The sequence below is a fragment of the Stylophora pistillata genome, chromosome 3 (assembly GCF_964205215.1).
Source record: "Stylophora pistillata chromosome 3, jaStyPist1.2, whole genome shotgun sequence".
Taxonomy (NCBI): Eukaryota; Metazoa; Cnidaria; class Anthozoa; order Scleractinia; family Pocilloporidae; genus Stylophora; species Stylophora pistillata.
The window spans coordinates 41,308,767-41,323,614 of record NC_142521.1 but is presented as its reverse complement, the minus strand read 5'-3'; the positions used below and the strand labels follow the sequence as shown (position 1 = coordinate 41,323,614).

At 39.8% G+C, this 14,848-nt stretch overlaps 1 protein-coding gene and 1 non-coding gene across 2 annotated transcripts in view; one reads left to right on the top strand and one right to left on the bottom strand.

The window, feature by feature from the left end:
• The window catches only part of LOC111328931 (cadherin-23-like), a 63,487-nt gene that overhangs the window by 5,766 nt on the left and 42,873 nt on the right, over positions 1–14,848 (top strand). Inside the window, exons 8-29 of the mRNA XM_088754385.1 lie at positions 12–140; positions 619–697; positions 1,083–1,189; positions 1,628–1,795; positions 2,567–2,692; positions 3,076–3,234; positions 3,853–4,055; positions 4,537–4,666; positions 5,115–5,206; positions 5,834–5,921; positions 6,438–6,566; positions 6,908–6,978; positions 7,249–7,489; positions 8,586–8,819; positions 9,466–9,723; positions 9,844–9,891; positions 10,301–10,352; positions 11,182–11,309; positions 11,753–11,886; positions 12,311–12,398; positions 12,498–12,612; positions 13,971–14,150. Coding sequence (XP_088610511.1) covers positions 12–140; positions 619–697; positions 1,083–1,189; positions 1,628–1,795; positions 2,567–2,692; positions 3,076–3,234; positions 3,853–4,055; positions 4,537–4,666; positions 5,115–5,206; positions 5,834–5,921; positions 6,438–6,566; positions 6,908–6,978; positions 7,249–7,489; positions 8,586–8,819; positions 9,466–9,723; positions 9,844–9,891; positions 10,301–10,352; positions 11,182–11,309; positions 11,753–11,886; positions 12,311–12,398; positions 12,498–12,612; positions 13,971–14,150 — 2,959 coding nt within the window. The remainder of the gene's footprint in view (positions 1–11; positions 141–618; positions 698–1,082; positions 1,190–1,627; positions 1,796–2,566; positions 2,693–3,075; positions 3,235–3,852; positions 4,056–4,536; positions 4,667–5,114; positions 5,207–5,833; positions 5,922–6,437; positions 6,567–6,907; positions 6,979–7,248; positions 7,490–8,585; positions 8,820–9,465; positions 9,724–9,843; positions 9,892–10,300; positions 10,353–11,181; positions 11,310–11,752; positions 11,887–12,310; positions 12,399–12,497; positions 12,613–13,970; positions 14,151–14,848) is intronic.
• Trnaa-agc (transfer RNA alanine (anticodon AGC)) lies at positions 7,639–7,711 on the bottom strand. The gene has a single exon. It is a non-coding gene; the product is annotated as a tRNA-Ala (tRNA).

Sequence of the window (14,848 nt, the reverse complement as noted above, 5' to 3'; positions counted from 1 at the left end):
ATCTGCTTCAGGATAGCGGGCCTGGCATTGAACTTAACTCAAGCGCAACACTGAATATTCTCATAGATGACGCCGATGATCTCCCGGCCGAGTTTTCTCCCTCTTCATACGAGGCAGAAGTGCCAGAAAATGCAGCTAAGGTCGGGGATTGTGAAACAGCAAATTTTTTTTTATATTAATTACAAGCTGTATTTGTTATACACAAACCCAACTCTGGATAAAAGAACGCTCTGTTTTTCTAATTTTAATGAAAAAGAATGACTGAAAAAAAAATTGGTTCCTGACAGTTAGCGCACCGTGCGGATACTTTTCGTACGCCTCACTCCAAGAGCCCCGGCTGCGTGGCGCGCCAACTTGAAATTTTTTTCACTGAATCTTTTTAACTCAGGGAACGGACTTCGCCGAAATCAGTGACTGCACCTAGTCTATTCTAATTTAGCATTTGATATCACGGAGTCTTTTTTTCAGGAATATTATCTTGATAATCTCACTTCATTGCGATCCCTTCGGTCTCAAAATGAACAGGCAATTTGTCGATGTGCACGCCTTACTAGATACAAACGAATTACTTTGGTATGCTTATACTGAAGTTATTTGGGAATATACTTTACCGTACAGGGTACTTACGTCACGACTGTTACAGCACGTGACGGAGATAAGATGTTGGATGCACCAGTGGAATACTTCATAGATACAAGTAAGAAACTTAATAGAATGCGTTTAAAATCTTGAAATCGAAAACACGGACCAAAGATTATAAATCATGAAAATTCATCAGACGATGAACTTTGATGAATTTTCACGAGTCTTGTTGGAAATAACAAGGAAAAAGTGGATTTGATAAAGTAGTGTGATTGTTTGAGTCAGGGCGATCCTAAAAGAAATTGTTTTGAAACAAGAGAGAGTGAAATCTCATCCTTTCCTGGTGTTAGTGATGGTGAATGACGTTTCGTTAACCTGTGCAGAAGTCATCTTTGCCTCAGGTTTTACCTTAAAGCTGATGATGATGTTCGCTCGTTAATTTCAGATCGAGAAATAGGTTTCTTGGCTTGATCGGTGTTTATATCATTTTCCTCCTAAAGATACGAACCCTAACAGCGTATTCACCATACTTGGCATATCAGGAGTGATAACAGTGAATGGCTCGTTAGACAGAGAAACTACGGACTCTTATAACTTGAGAGTTGGGGTGAGTAATTTGACAAAAGTATCAGGTTTGACTTAATGGGTCAGTTTATCGGGCGTTACCAATGGAACCCGTTACTCCGGGTGGCAAGGAGAGCAGTGATGTAGTCCTTCCACTTCGGCCGGACCAACATCAGACCTCCTTCGCTTTCTCTGCGATTCGAAGGATGCCACAAGTACCTCCCATCTCTTCGTCTCATTTAATTTCTTTTACTCAAAATCGTGGGTCAAATTGGCTTCCACATAAAAAATACCGTAAGAAAAGCTGGAGGTATTTAGGAGCTGGGATTGTTCCGAAACATTTGGGAGAGCGTACTCAGTTGCTTGTCGTCACAGGTGCAGCAGCTGCGAGGAAGAGACTAAAAGGTTTATAGTTCAATCTGGACGTTCAGATACAAAATATGTTGTGTTCAGTGCCCTGAAATTAATTTTCATCTTGCAGGCCACTTCAACTAATCACAACCCAGTTTATGCTAACGTGAAGATAACCGTGAAAGACGTAAACGATAATTCCCCTGTTTTTATCGACGCACCTTACTCAGGAGAAATTTTAGAAAACGCTTCACTTGGAATGACTGTTATGAGAGTTACAGCCGTGGATAAAGACGAGGTAAAGTAGCACAGATATTTTCTCAGTAACTTTTCTTACTGATGCGATTTTGATTTCGTTTCTTGAAAAAAAAAATAATAAGTTTTTTGTATCTCGTTAGTGGTATGTCCTTTCATTGTGTGTGACGAGGCTGCCTTAGCTTGTTGGTAGTACATTGGATTTCGGATTTAAAGGTTTAGGTTAGAGCACTGACTGTGTCTTTGTGTCGTGCTGGCGAACAAGACACTCAGGTGTCATGGTGATTGTATGAAGACACTATGGAGTGAGTCAGTGTTCTCTAAAAACACCGGCGAAGTCGGCGTTTTCATCGGCTTCTTGTTTATGGAGACTTGTCTTGAAACGTTTGTTTTATTTTCGTATAGAATAGATTGATTAATTAAAACGGGAAAGAAAAAAAAAATGACTAAAAGCATGGGGGAATAGGTGCTAGCGGAAAAGATGCTCTTGCCAATTGGGCAGTCAATTGATAACCAGAAGCTGTTTAGTTTTGTTTAGTTTTGTATATTTTTCAGTATTGCTGGCTACTAAAAAATCTCAGGATAACTTTGATGGGTACTATGAAATTTTGACTGAAATGAATCTGTTGAACTTTTGGCTGTTGCCTGTGGTAAATTAGCTTCCCTTTCCGTTAAGAAGGAATAGCAAAACTCCTGGTCGCTCTGTGCTAAAGAAACCGGTATATGCTTCCAGCTCTTCTGGTATGGGCGGTAATGGGCCGCCTGGCTTTTAAAAAGACTTACCTCTCTGGTTTCATCATTCTGTTGATGTTAGGGAAATAACGCAGTGTTCTCGTACAGCCTGGAACGCGCTGGAGGAAAGTTTACCGTCACGCCTGCCGGATATATCTTGGTAAACGATGAAATCGATCGCGAAACGGAGGATGTGCATTCATTTCAGGTCAGTGCAATGACTTGAGTTTTACCTTTTGTAATATCCGTAAGTAATTAAATGTTCAAGGAAGTGGGGGTATGTGGTCGGATGGAGTTGTTGGGCGGTTACTAATGTTCTTTCCAGACTTCTCTCGGTAATCCAAAATGGTGGAGGAATTCCAAGATTGCTCCAACTGGTAACATGCACCGCTGAATTATTATATATCCGCTTTCCTCGACCCTTCTAGGTTCCGTGGAAAAGGGTCCTCAAATTGGAAAAGCTATCTGCCTCCAATGTACCTCCGTTTCGCAACGCGATCTCGAAAAGTCACCTACGTTGCCGGATGGTGCAACAAACCTCAGTGTCATAATTTTGATTTGCAATCGATTTTTCGTTGTGTTTAATCTAAGGTTGTGGCAAAGGAAACTAAGACGTCAGAAGAGCGTCAAGCTGTGGCATCTGTCACTGTCAATGTCACAGACTTGAATGACAATAATCCAAAATGTTCCCAAGCTGTTTATAGGGTTACTGTGCCAGAGAACAGACCAGGAAACACATTTGTAGTGAAGGTAAGATGCTGAGGAAACATTTATTCGAAGAATTCCGATTTTGTATTTTTTCTTTTGTCCTTTTTGTTCCGCCAAAGAGTTCTCTTCAGTATTATGCTCAATTGTAATCATATACGCTGCCACGGATAAATTCTTTGTCGGAAAAATATTTAAAGATAAAAATTCAGGACTGTCTATTGAACCTTGAAGTTTTCTGGTGCTGGATGTAGGAGTTAAGTGCTCAGATCTGCAGAACTCTCAGCCAAGTCTCTTTGTTTATTTAGTGGGTTTCGTTATTTATACATTTATCTCGTATTTTAAAGTGAATTTTCCTAAATCCTTTAGATCACCAGCAGAAGGTGGTGTTGCAGCATTTTGCCTCGACCAAGGGCGAAAATTTTGCTTTGAACTTTCCCAAGATTTTTAATAACAATTTGGATGTAACTCTGCGAAAAAATGACTCAAATCACAGACATATCAGTAACTCACACATTATACGAATGTTACTCTACGTTATGTTACACTTCCTGTGGATATTCTGAAAGGACGCAGTTCGTCACGCAATTTACATGACATCAAATACCGAGCAAATATAATTAGCATTAAATATGTTTTTCACATTTCTTTTTATATTCATAGATTACTGCATCCGACCCTGATTTGGGACCAAGTGGAACGATCCGATTTAGTTTTGTTCCAGATGCTAATGACCATTATAAGTTCTTTACTATCGATCCCATAAACGGTAGTATCTATACCACGGCTAGTTTTGACCGCGAGCACCTTGCACTTTACAAGTTAACCACGCGCGCCACAGACCAGCCAATTAGTGGACAAGCAAGGTAGAAATTATCCTTCAAATAACAAACCTCCTCCCTCCCTGGATCAACAACAACAGTCAACTGATAACAAGTTGAAGGTTAATGTTGGGTTGAGGGGCTAGTGGGGGGGGTGGGGGGTGGGTTAGGTGTGCAGTTGCTCAGATCTGACTCTTTTTTTAAGTCCTCTTAAAACTTTAAGCCAAAAATTTACAATTTACGTCCAAGTAAGGTATATGGGAAAAACGCATGGTAGCTGATGACGTCCTAAAGTTGTTCAGACTACACACGTTTTCTTTTTAACGCTGGAAGTGAAATGAATGCCTGTATTTTTTTTATGTAAATGCCTGTTTAAAACCCATAGTTACAGTTTCTTGGCTGTAAAAACACTTGGTTTATAGAAAGGATTGAATTTTTAGCTGCCGGTCTTTATGACGTTTCACCTGACAAGTTCAATTTATTCTGATCATGTTTGAATTATGAAAGATTCTTTTTCGCTGTTCAGATTCGGAGACTGCCGGGTTGAGGTAACCATAAGTGATGAAAACGACAACAATCCAAGATTTACAAACTTACCAAACAAGACAAGTGTGTCCGAGGGGGCATCCATAAACACTGTCTTATACAGGGTTCAGGTAAGGATTTTTACCAACACAAGTACAGCACTTGACGCTGTCGTTGCCATAATAACGTTGAAGTAAATGAGAAGAAAAATGACGATGACGATTATGGAGGTGGGGATGATACAGATGTCGATAGTGATGCGACAATCTGATTGGTCTAAGGCAGTCACGTTACATAGAGCTGATTGATAATCCTCTTAATGACTGACTGGTAATGCGGACCGACACAGTAACAGAGATCTTCAAAAACACACTTTTACCTTTTTCCCACTGACTATAACCATTTCTTGGTGTAAACATCCATGAGCCAATCAATTTGAAGGGCTTTAGATAACTAGCGACTCAGAAAACAAATGAAATCCGGATTTAATCTTTTACTATTATTTGCCTCCGAACGGCAACACCATAAGGATCGAAAGTCGCGATGGTCAACAGTATTGACAATGTTTTTGTTTGTTAGGCCGCTGATCCAGATGAAGGGGGTAACGCTGTAGTAAGTTACACTATTTCCGCTGGGAATACTAACGATTCTTTCTCTTTGAATATCAACAGGTAAGAGCATCATAAAATTCATATGAAATACTTTTTCATTATCTCAGCAAAATCTGTTAAAAAAGTCTGTAGCGTCGGTGAAACAGGCTTCTCGGTGGTAAATTTTCATCCAACCACTCATGCTTCGTTTCTTCAGTCGCAATATAATGTAAAGATCCAAGCAAACCAATTTTTCGGACTGATCAAGTCAGTCCGGACTGATCAAGTCAGTCCGGACTGATCAAGTCCCTGAAGGGGTGAGAAGTATGAAAGACACTTAATCAAGAGAACTGTGAACTTAAATGGCTAAAATCATACGGTTGAAATTTAACTGCACATTTTTTGAATAGCGAGATAATAAATACTTAATTTTTGCATGTTTTGTTGCTAGGTTTGGCCACATAGTCTCTAACTAAATGTAATTGTTGTCATAGAGATTTGATATGAGATAAATTCCTTTTGATCTATCTATCGGAGCGTTATGTGCTGCCACGAGTGAATGACGTTTCGTTTCCTCTCAGTACTCTCCAATTGTGTTCAAGTGTATCTTTATGAGATATGCTTAACCAGCACTCGGGATTCAACCTATGTTTTCGCAAAGACGAGCATCGAGTCATTCCGAAAAATTTTCCTATTTTTGTATTTCAGCGGAAGTCTCTCAACTCTGCGAAAGCTGGATAGAGAAACTAATGCCCAGTTTTCTCTTCAAATCACAGCCGAAGATGGGGGAAAAAAGGTTAGTGACGACATAGGAATAACTCAAACATTGTTAGAAGATGAAATGCTTAAGATCTGAGGCCTCCAAGCACCTTTTGAGGTGAACTTTTCGTGAGATTCTTTCCAAGCTTCTAATGTAGTTTTGTCATAAAAATAGTACTGTATAGAAATATGAAAGTTATAAAAATAGGAAATTTATCGTCTTACCTAAAAAGAAAAGATCATGTGTTTCATTTCAAATTCGAGGTAGTAAGTAATGGGTTATTTGATAAACGCGCGGCGAATATGATGTTTCTGAAATGGTGTCTTTTATAAATACGTGCCAATTGTTGTTGTTGTTGTTTTCTTTGAGATAGAATAGACAAATAATCCCATTCAAGTAAAAATTAGCTCAGCAATTATTTTCTACACGAGATAAGACTAAGGTTTATGGTTAAGTTATCAATAAGCAACAAGCTATGACTCGGTAAAGACCCGCCCCTACCCCTCCCAGGCAAGAAGTTCCTTGAGTAACAACCTGATTCCTTCTTAACAGTCAACAACAAAGAGTCTGGTTGTTCATATCACGGATGTCAATGACAACGCGCCGGTATTCACTGAACCAGAGGGGTATTACTTTTCAGTGGACGAGGGAAAAGCTGGTTTGACTGTTGGAATTGTCACGGTAAGTTCATATTCCCAAACTAAGTTGAATAATGGTTTCAGTTTGGTCCGTTATTAAACGCATAACGTTCAAGTCATCTACAGTTTCCTCTCGCCGCGTGCGTAGTCAATTTTTTTTTTTAAGACACGTAGTATTGCTTTAATTTGTTTTTGAAACTGTGCCGTTGCACAAAAGGTAGAAGACAGGATTTTCTATCTTCTACAAACTAAGAAAACAGATAAATAACGTCCGCTATTTTAAAATGTACTTTGTATGTTATCCTTGTTCGAATATTCCACTGAATTCAGTTCCAAGGCCATATTAAACTTGTCTTTTGATACTTGAATTTGTCACTTTTACAGGCTGTAGACACCGACGAGGGAATAAATGCAGAGGTCATTTACAGTCTTAAGCCGGTAGAAGATTATTTAAAGTGAGTTATTTAAAGAATGAAGGCACTTCAGTGAGTGATAAGTTTTTGCCGTCAAGCATTTGGAAATAACGTGAAGAGGAAACTTAATTCAAGAATAAGAATTCATGTTTTGGTACATAAATCCATCCAACCCATTGAATAGCATTATTCGCTTAGCAGTTGTAACTAGTCGTAACTAGTTTATTAAGTGGTTCACGGCGACTTTGGGTTCATCTGAAAAAAAAATTGCTCGATCGAAAGTTACATTTCATTGTCTTCAATAATTTCCAGATTTACCATAGACGACTCTTCTGGCGAAATAAAGACAACCTCTGCATTAGACCGCGAGTCCGCTGACCAACATAAAATCCGGGTTCTAGCCAAAGATAAAGGTCTTTCCAATCTCCAGGCTGAAGTTCATGTTGTGATAAACGTCTCTGACGTCAATGATCACAGTCCGGTATTCAGTAAGCGGCATTACGTTGTAGCGGTGAAAGAGCAACTTCCAGCGCATGTCATCTTGAATTTGACGGTATGTTGGGTGACCTGGTTTTAAATCAGATACGATGAATATATGAAGTTCATATATTTTGAACTGCGGTTATAGATACGTATGATGCACGATCCTCGCAGTAGAGAGCGCTATTTATGCAATAGCGAAAATCAGACCTGAAAAAAATCAGGCCTGTACGGGATTCGAACCATTGACCTCTGCGATGCTAGTGCAGCGCTCTACCAATTGAGCTAACAAGCCAACTGGGAGCAGGCCGTTAAGTTGATTCGTAATAAACCCGTGATGATAAATCAGATACGACGAATATATGAAGTTCATGTACTTTGAACTGCGGTTATAGATACGTATGATGCACGATCCTCGCAGTAGATTCGAACCACTGACCTCTGCGATACTAGTGCAGCGCTGTACCCATTGAGCTCTACCAATATACTGGATTTTTTAAAATACATGTGTCTATATGTGTATTCCAAAGGATGGCCAACTACAATATCTCGCTAACCATGCATTCTGGCGGCGCCCGCCTAATAATTTACTCGAACTTATCAGAACTTCATCATCTTCTTTCTTAATTTTTCTGAACTACTGAAGCTATAACAATTGTAAAATTCTTACCTTGTCATAAGTTAGCCGGTTCATTTGGTAACAGTCATTTTTGTAAGGTTTTTAAAATCCTTTTCTTGGTACACGCTCGTCTGGACGCAAGCACTGAGGAGGAATCCCCATGCCTTCTTTGACTTGTCTCTATGGTAAAATCGCTTTCACAGAATTATCGAAGCAAGGTGAATTGCAGCAAACTGTGGTAAACGGGGCGGAACGCCAGATTCTCTAGACGATCGAAAGTTTCTCCTGGCGCCGAAAAAATTTGCTGTTATGTACATCGTTTCTGCTTACGTCGAGGATAGGAAATTATACATGCTACACATAACAGAAATTAAATATACTTTTTAAGTCTGGTTCTAACAGATCTTTCTCAGCTCGCAAAATTTCCTTCCTCGAAAAGCAAACAATAGTGAGGGTTTTCTTAGCATAATGACCCATATCTTCAGTCAGTTCTGACATTTTCATGTGCGTGTTTTGTTATTGAACTAACCAATGAGACTTCGTTATACAGGCAACAGACCGAGATGTTGGCATCAACTCGGCGTTTTTGTATTCAATCCTATCTGGAGATTCTGACAACAGCTTCGTCATCGATCCAGTCAGCGGTGCTCTTTCCACTACAGGTCCCTTAGACCGGGAACAGCATGATTCCTATATCTTGTTGATTCGTGTGTCTGATCTCCATGGTAACAACAGTTATGGCGTTGTGTTTGACGATTCCACGGTGGTTGAAGTTGTAGTCGAGGTAAGGCTTTCGTTACCCTTACTTCATTCTTGCTAGGTTATCTATAGTCGGGTTCAACGCAATCATAGCCATAAAGATTACATCTCGATAATTTGTTTTGCCATACTGTTGTTAAATTAGAGAGATCAAGATAAGACGTTTGTGTTCTTCGATTGTCACCAAACGGTTTTGACCCATTGTCCCCCAAGGGTGTCTACCTTTTAATTTCTACTTACAGTATCAACCTTAAATCAAATGTGCAGGCCATGAGAATAAAGGAAACCGGCAATCATCAATGTGAGAAGCTCCCGATAGTCACAACAATTCTCTTTGTACCAAAGAATAGCGAGAATAGCGTGGGGAATGTGAAAGCTAGTTTAAGTGAGGAAAGGCTTAAAGCGTTGTAAAATCGTCCTAAAAGACGCCTTGAAAGAATATCGAAAATGAGCTCAAGTGAAGGACAAAATTTGAAGTCCTTGTTTCTCAGCAAAGGACAATACCCGGTACTGCATTTTCAGCGTTCCGTAAAACCGAAAAACGACAGTTTTTACTGGTCTTGATGTCGTTCGAGCGCAAGAGGTGCAAGATTTTAGCGCGCATCGATGTCTCGCAGTTTATATAATGGTCAGCTTTATGACTGCATGGAAAATGCATTTCTTTTCTTTAGAATACAAATGACCACAGACCACTGTTTGCCAGCCCTTTGTATCACGTTGAAATATATGAAAACATCACTACTGGTACCGCCATCTTAAAACTCTCCGCCCAAGACCGCGATGATAATGTAAACATGGCTCTGAGGTACTCTATTGTCAGTGGTAATACCCTTGAGAGATTCTTCATTGATGTCTTTAGTGGTGTAATTTACGTGAAGAGTTCCATTGACAGAGATCCACCGAGGAACGAGAGTTCTTTCTTACTTACGGTATTGGTTCATTTTCTTGATTTCAAACTATTTTCGCCGTTTGATCGTGGACTCAACTTTACGAAACTGTTTGCTTCGTAACCTCTTTAAAAAACATGTATTCTTTTTCTTGTGTTATAGATCATGGCTAAAGACGGAGGAGAAATTTCATTTAACTCCACCACAAAGGTGGGGATTACCATAATCTATATAGGCATTTGAGTGTGCTAAGATGTTTGGAACAGTCTCTACGGTCGCGAAGAAGCACTGCATGTGGGAGTGTTTGTTTTTCACTTACATGTCGAACGTAACTCATTCGGAACTTGTTATAACCTGATCGGGTGATATGGAATCTTTTATCCTCAACAAACAAATTGCAAGAGTCATTTTACATTTGTGTCAGTGCTTATAATTAGTTGGCAAACCTTTGAACAGGAGTGAGGCTTTGGTTGACCTTGTTTTGTGTGGAGAAACGACATAGTTACGATTACAGGAATTTACAGCTTAGAGTGACAAAGTTTCTATCTAAAGAATGTGAGCGAAGCACTCGTTTTTGAATGCAGTATTCCACCATCCCATTTTCCACTCTTGATTACAGGTCAGCATCACCGTGTCTGACGTGAATGACAGTCCACCGGAGTTTGAATCTGGTACGTCATGTAACACTTAACAGGGCTGGGTTGTTTTTTAAACACGAAGGCGCGCTATATAAGGAAGTCTTCCCTGGGAAGACCTAGGCTCATTTGTTACTCACCGTTGACGTGTGCGGGTCAAATTCAAATGCTGGTAGACGAACAAAAGGAGCTAATGAGATATCTATTGCTTACTTCCACCAGCATGGTGGCACGAGGTAACGTGCGAACCACCGACTTCGATCTCAAATTTACCGCCACAAATAAAGACAGTTTCCATTGGAGAAAGGAAATACAAATCTCAAAAATTCTTGTATTGTGATGAAGACATAAAACAATTTTGAGGAATGCGCACGTTGTTCACTGCTTTGGAGTAGCTGTAGCTCAAGTTGACTTGACTCTAACAGTTCTACATCACACGACGGTTGATTGACAAATGGTCCAGTGGGACCTAAGGCTCCTTTTATAGCGCGTCTTCGTGTTTAACCCGGTTGCCAACTAATCTCGGGCTAACTAAACGTTTTCATGGCGCTTAATTTGGATTTGAACTTAACGAGCTCTGAAAATGTTAGCCCGGCAATATTTCAAACTTCTTTAAGCTGTGCATATCGCACCATGTTACTTGCAGGGCTTCCCTAAAAAAGATGTAAAAAAAAAAAAACAAAAAAAAAAAACATTATTTTGCAACTTTACTTTGAGCGAAGTATTCTATTCTAAAACTATCGACTTTACATCCGACCTTCCTTTTCTAATTAATGACAACCGTGGCCATACTATAGCGCGACACATTCTCTATCCCAGTGTGGTAGCTTTATACACCATAACGCATTGTCTTTCACTATACTAGTTGTGTACACCGTAACAGTTCCAGAGGATACCCCCGTAGGTACTGTTGTCTTACGTCCTGTAAGTAACGATCGAGACACCTCCACCAATCAAGAGCTGAGTTTTGCCATCACTTCAGGCAATGATCAGGTGACCAAGCTTTGCTTTTCTTGAATAAGATAACATAAATGGAAATCTGATAGGTAACCATCAAAAAACCAGTTATCTGCAAGCACAGCTTTATAACCCATGTAGATAATGTAATAAAGATATGTGAATCCTACATGAATGCCTTTGTGTTCAAGAACAAAGGAGAGAAAGAAAGATGGCACTTCACTGTTTGAAATTCTGTACTTGTCGCTGTCACCTCCCTTCCTGCCAGTGTCTGCATGAAATCTAACAACCGCGCCTTGCACAATTTTTTTTTTTTTTATTTTCATCCTCTTGAGTATCTTTTTAATAAATCCTCCTCTAGTTTTGTGGAGAGAATTAATCCATCAGCCAAAAATCTTTATCTTAGTCAAAGAATGAATTATACAAGGGTGAAAATTTTCTTTTTTGACAATAACTTCTTTTTTTTTTTCCAATGATAGGTTCCTTCTCAGTTTACTGTGGACAGCTCCAGTGGCGTCATATCAAGTTACCAACCGTTTGATTATGATGAAAAACCAAACACATACACACTAACCCTTACAGCAACAGACAAAGGGATGCCTCCTCTATCGGGGTCGGTATTTTGGTGTTTCACAATGTGGCTCTAAATAACAAACTTGGTTCTCTACAAAGATGTAAAATGTCTAATTTTCCCCAACGAGTAAGAAAAAAAAAAAAAACCTTTCGTTGCTAATCTGATTCGCCCGATGACGTCAGTCTCGATTAATGTTTGTCCTTCAACATTTTTTACTAGCAACCCGAGACATAGAAAAGCCAACTATTGTAAACAATATAATTAGCAAACAACCATTGGATCACTTTCTTATTGGGGCAAGCTTGAGACGCACAAAAGATTACGCATTAATCACAAAGAGTAACAACGAACTACCAATTCTCTGACTCTCCCTAAGAAGTAATGGAGAAATGTGATCTCAGTCAAGATGACCACAATGGCTTCAGGGTACAGTTAATGTTGTTTTACATATCATTACTTCCAGGAATACCACAATTATCGTGGAGCTTGAAAACGTTAACGACAACACTCCTATGTTCACTCAGAACAAGTTCTTCTTCAATGCGTTAGAGGTGAGTTTGAGATATGCGGCACTTGTCCTCGATACGTATTGCATACCAATTTTTTCGTGAATGAATTTGAAATTAATGGAAGAATTCATCTTGTTACAGGGCTCTTACGTTGATAGCAGCAAAGTTGTTGGTGAAGTGACTGCTGTAGATAAAGATCAAGACGATAAGAATTCTGCTTATGGCGAACTAAAGTACGAATTTGTGAACCAGACAAGTAAGTGTAGTACTTTTAACTTTGTACAAGTTGTCAATTCTCGTCACTATGGCTGTCTGAAGTTATTAGCGAGGTAACTTGTGAGAAAATATCACGTGTATCTTCAGTTTTTTGCGCTACATGTCGGCAACATTTTGTTGAGTCTCATTGCACCACTGTAAATCAGGTTGTAGTTATTAGCAGCAATTCATTAGCGCACTTTCTCTTTAACGAAAAAGAGCAATATACGTTTTTCTTCAATTCATTTTGATAAAAATTGCGCAATTTTCAGGTAAGTGTCGAATGTGATTAGGGTTTAGATTAGCTTGTCCCAGGCTTTCAGTTGATAAAACAGAGGGCGACGCTAAAAGTAAAAACACTGCAGTAACGGCAGAGGGTTAGAAGCGGGAGGACGGGGTCGGGTTGAAAGAAAAAAGGAGGGTTTGGGTTGGGCTGTGCAAGGAACGCAATTAAGTGCACCACGACCGAACCTCCCTCATTTTTTTGACCGGCCCAAACCTCCCGCTTATAAAAAGGAGCGCGATGTTAAAATTTAAAAAGGGAGTTTAAGAAACGACAACGGTGACGCTGTGGACAACGTCCTTTAAAAAATGACCTGTCCTTATTTTTTACTTGCGAATCTTGCGATACTCTATAGTCATTTAGTTTGTTTCTCACTGGCAAAACTCAAACCTAAATATGGAACACAGCGTTAAATTAGAATGAAATTATAAATAAAATTAGCCGGCGTCGCTCACGTTCTCCAGACAACGTAAAGTTTGGTCATTTCACGCTTTTGCTTTGCAGAAGACGCAAAGAAATTTACAAAGATTTACAACGCACGTGCAAGGCCATTGTTCTGCTCATTTTTCTGACCTGGCCCAGACCTCCCGCTTTTTCCATTCACAACTACTATCGTGCCTCTAATTTTTTCCATCGCACTCTGTTTTGCTAACTGAACATCTGGAACAGGTTGTGGGAGAGATTCTCTATTACCCAAACCTCCCTCATTTTTCTGACCCGGCACAGGCCTCCTGCTTTTTCCATTCACAACTACTATCGTACCCCTAATTTTACTATCGCACTCTGTTTTACAAACTGAACGTCTCGAACAGGTAGCGGTTGGAGGGTTTTTCTTTTTTACACAATGTGATTTTTTTATAACTCTCGCATTCCCTTTTCAAACAATACAAACTAAAACCAGTTACCATTTTGTCACTCTCATTTTACTCGTCGACGTCCATCAGGCTGGTGTTTTTACCTTTTTTTTTCCGAGCCATTTCATAAACTTTTGTTTAGGTTTTACAGCTCTTACTCGAACAGCCATATGGACCCTAAGAGTTTTTAATGGACGTTCCACTTTGTCCTTTGTACTCCAGGTTTTTATCGTGATCATCAATGGCCACTTGACCGTGAAGATGCTGGAAAGGTCCTGGACGTGCGTGCTGGTGTCCAAGGAGAGTTAAAAAATGGTGCGAAAGTAGTCTTTGACCCAGACCTCGGCAATGTGGTGTCACTTGAAGCATCTGAGGCTTGGTTACTAATGGGAGACTTCAAAGGTATTTATGTTTATTTCCAACCTATAGCAGTGGATCATAAATGTTCCTCAATCAGTCGTATGTTTTCCTGTCAGCGGTATTCTTATTCCTTCATGTGAACACAACTAAGACATTCAAAGAAGAGTGAAAAAAAGGTCTAGCTAACTGTGAGGACATTTGCCATGTCATTTCTTTTAGCGAAACACTTTTGTGACATTATTGTTTGGTTGGGTTCGAAGAAAGTAAACGCGACGAGGTTTATGTTCAAACATTTCTTTCAATCATTGTCACAAACATAACCTGGTATGAAGCCCCGCTAGCAAGCGAAAACTCCAAATATATCAATAGTATACATCTTTTGACAATGATCGCGTGGAAGGAAATCTGTAGCTGAGTGTTGCAGCCCATAATTCGACCTTCCAGTATTCCCTTGCCTTTGGGGGAGCAGGGATGGCGCAGTGGTGAGAGCACACGCCTCCCACCACTGTGGCCTGGGTTCGATTCCCGGACCTGGCGTCACATGTGGGTTGAGTTTGTTGTTGGTTCTCGTCCTTGCTCCGAGGGTTTTTCTCTGGGTCCTCCGGTTTTCCTCCCACCGCATAAAACCAACGTTCTAAATTCCAATTCGATCTGGAAACAGTGGCCAAGAAGAGCCACCCAGTGGAATGTTCATTGCTAAGTTATTTATTTATTTATTATTTGACACTTGCATTTATTTA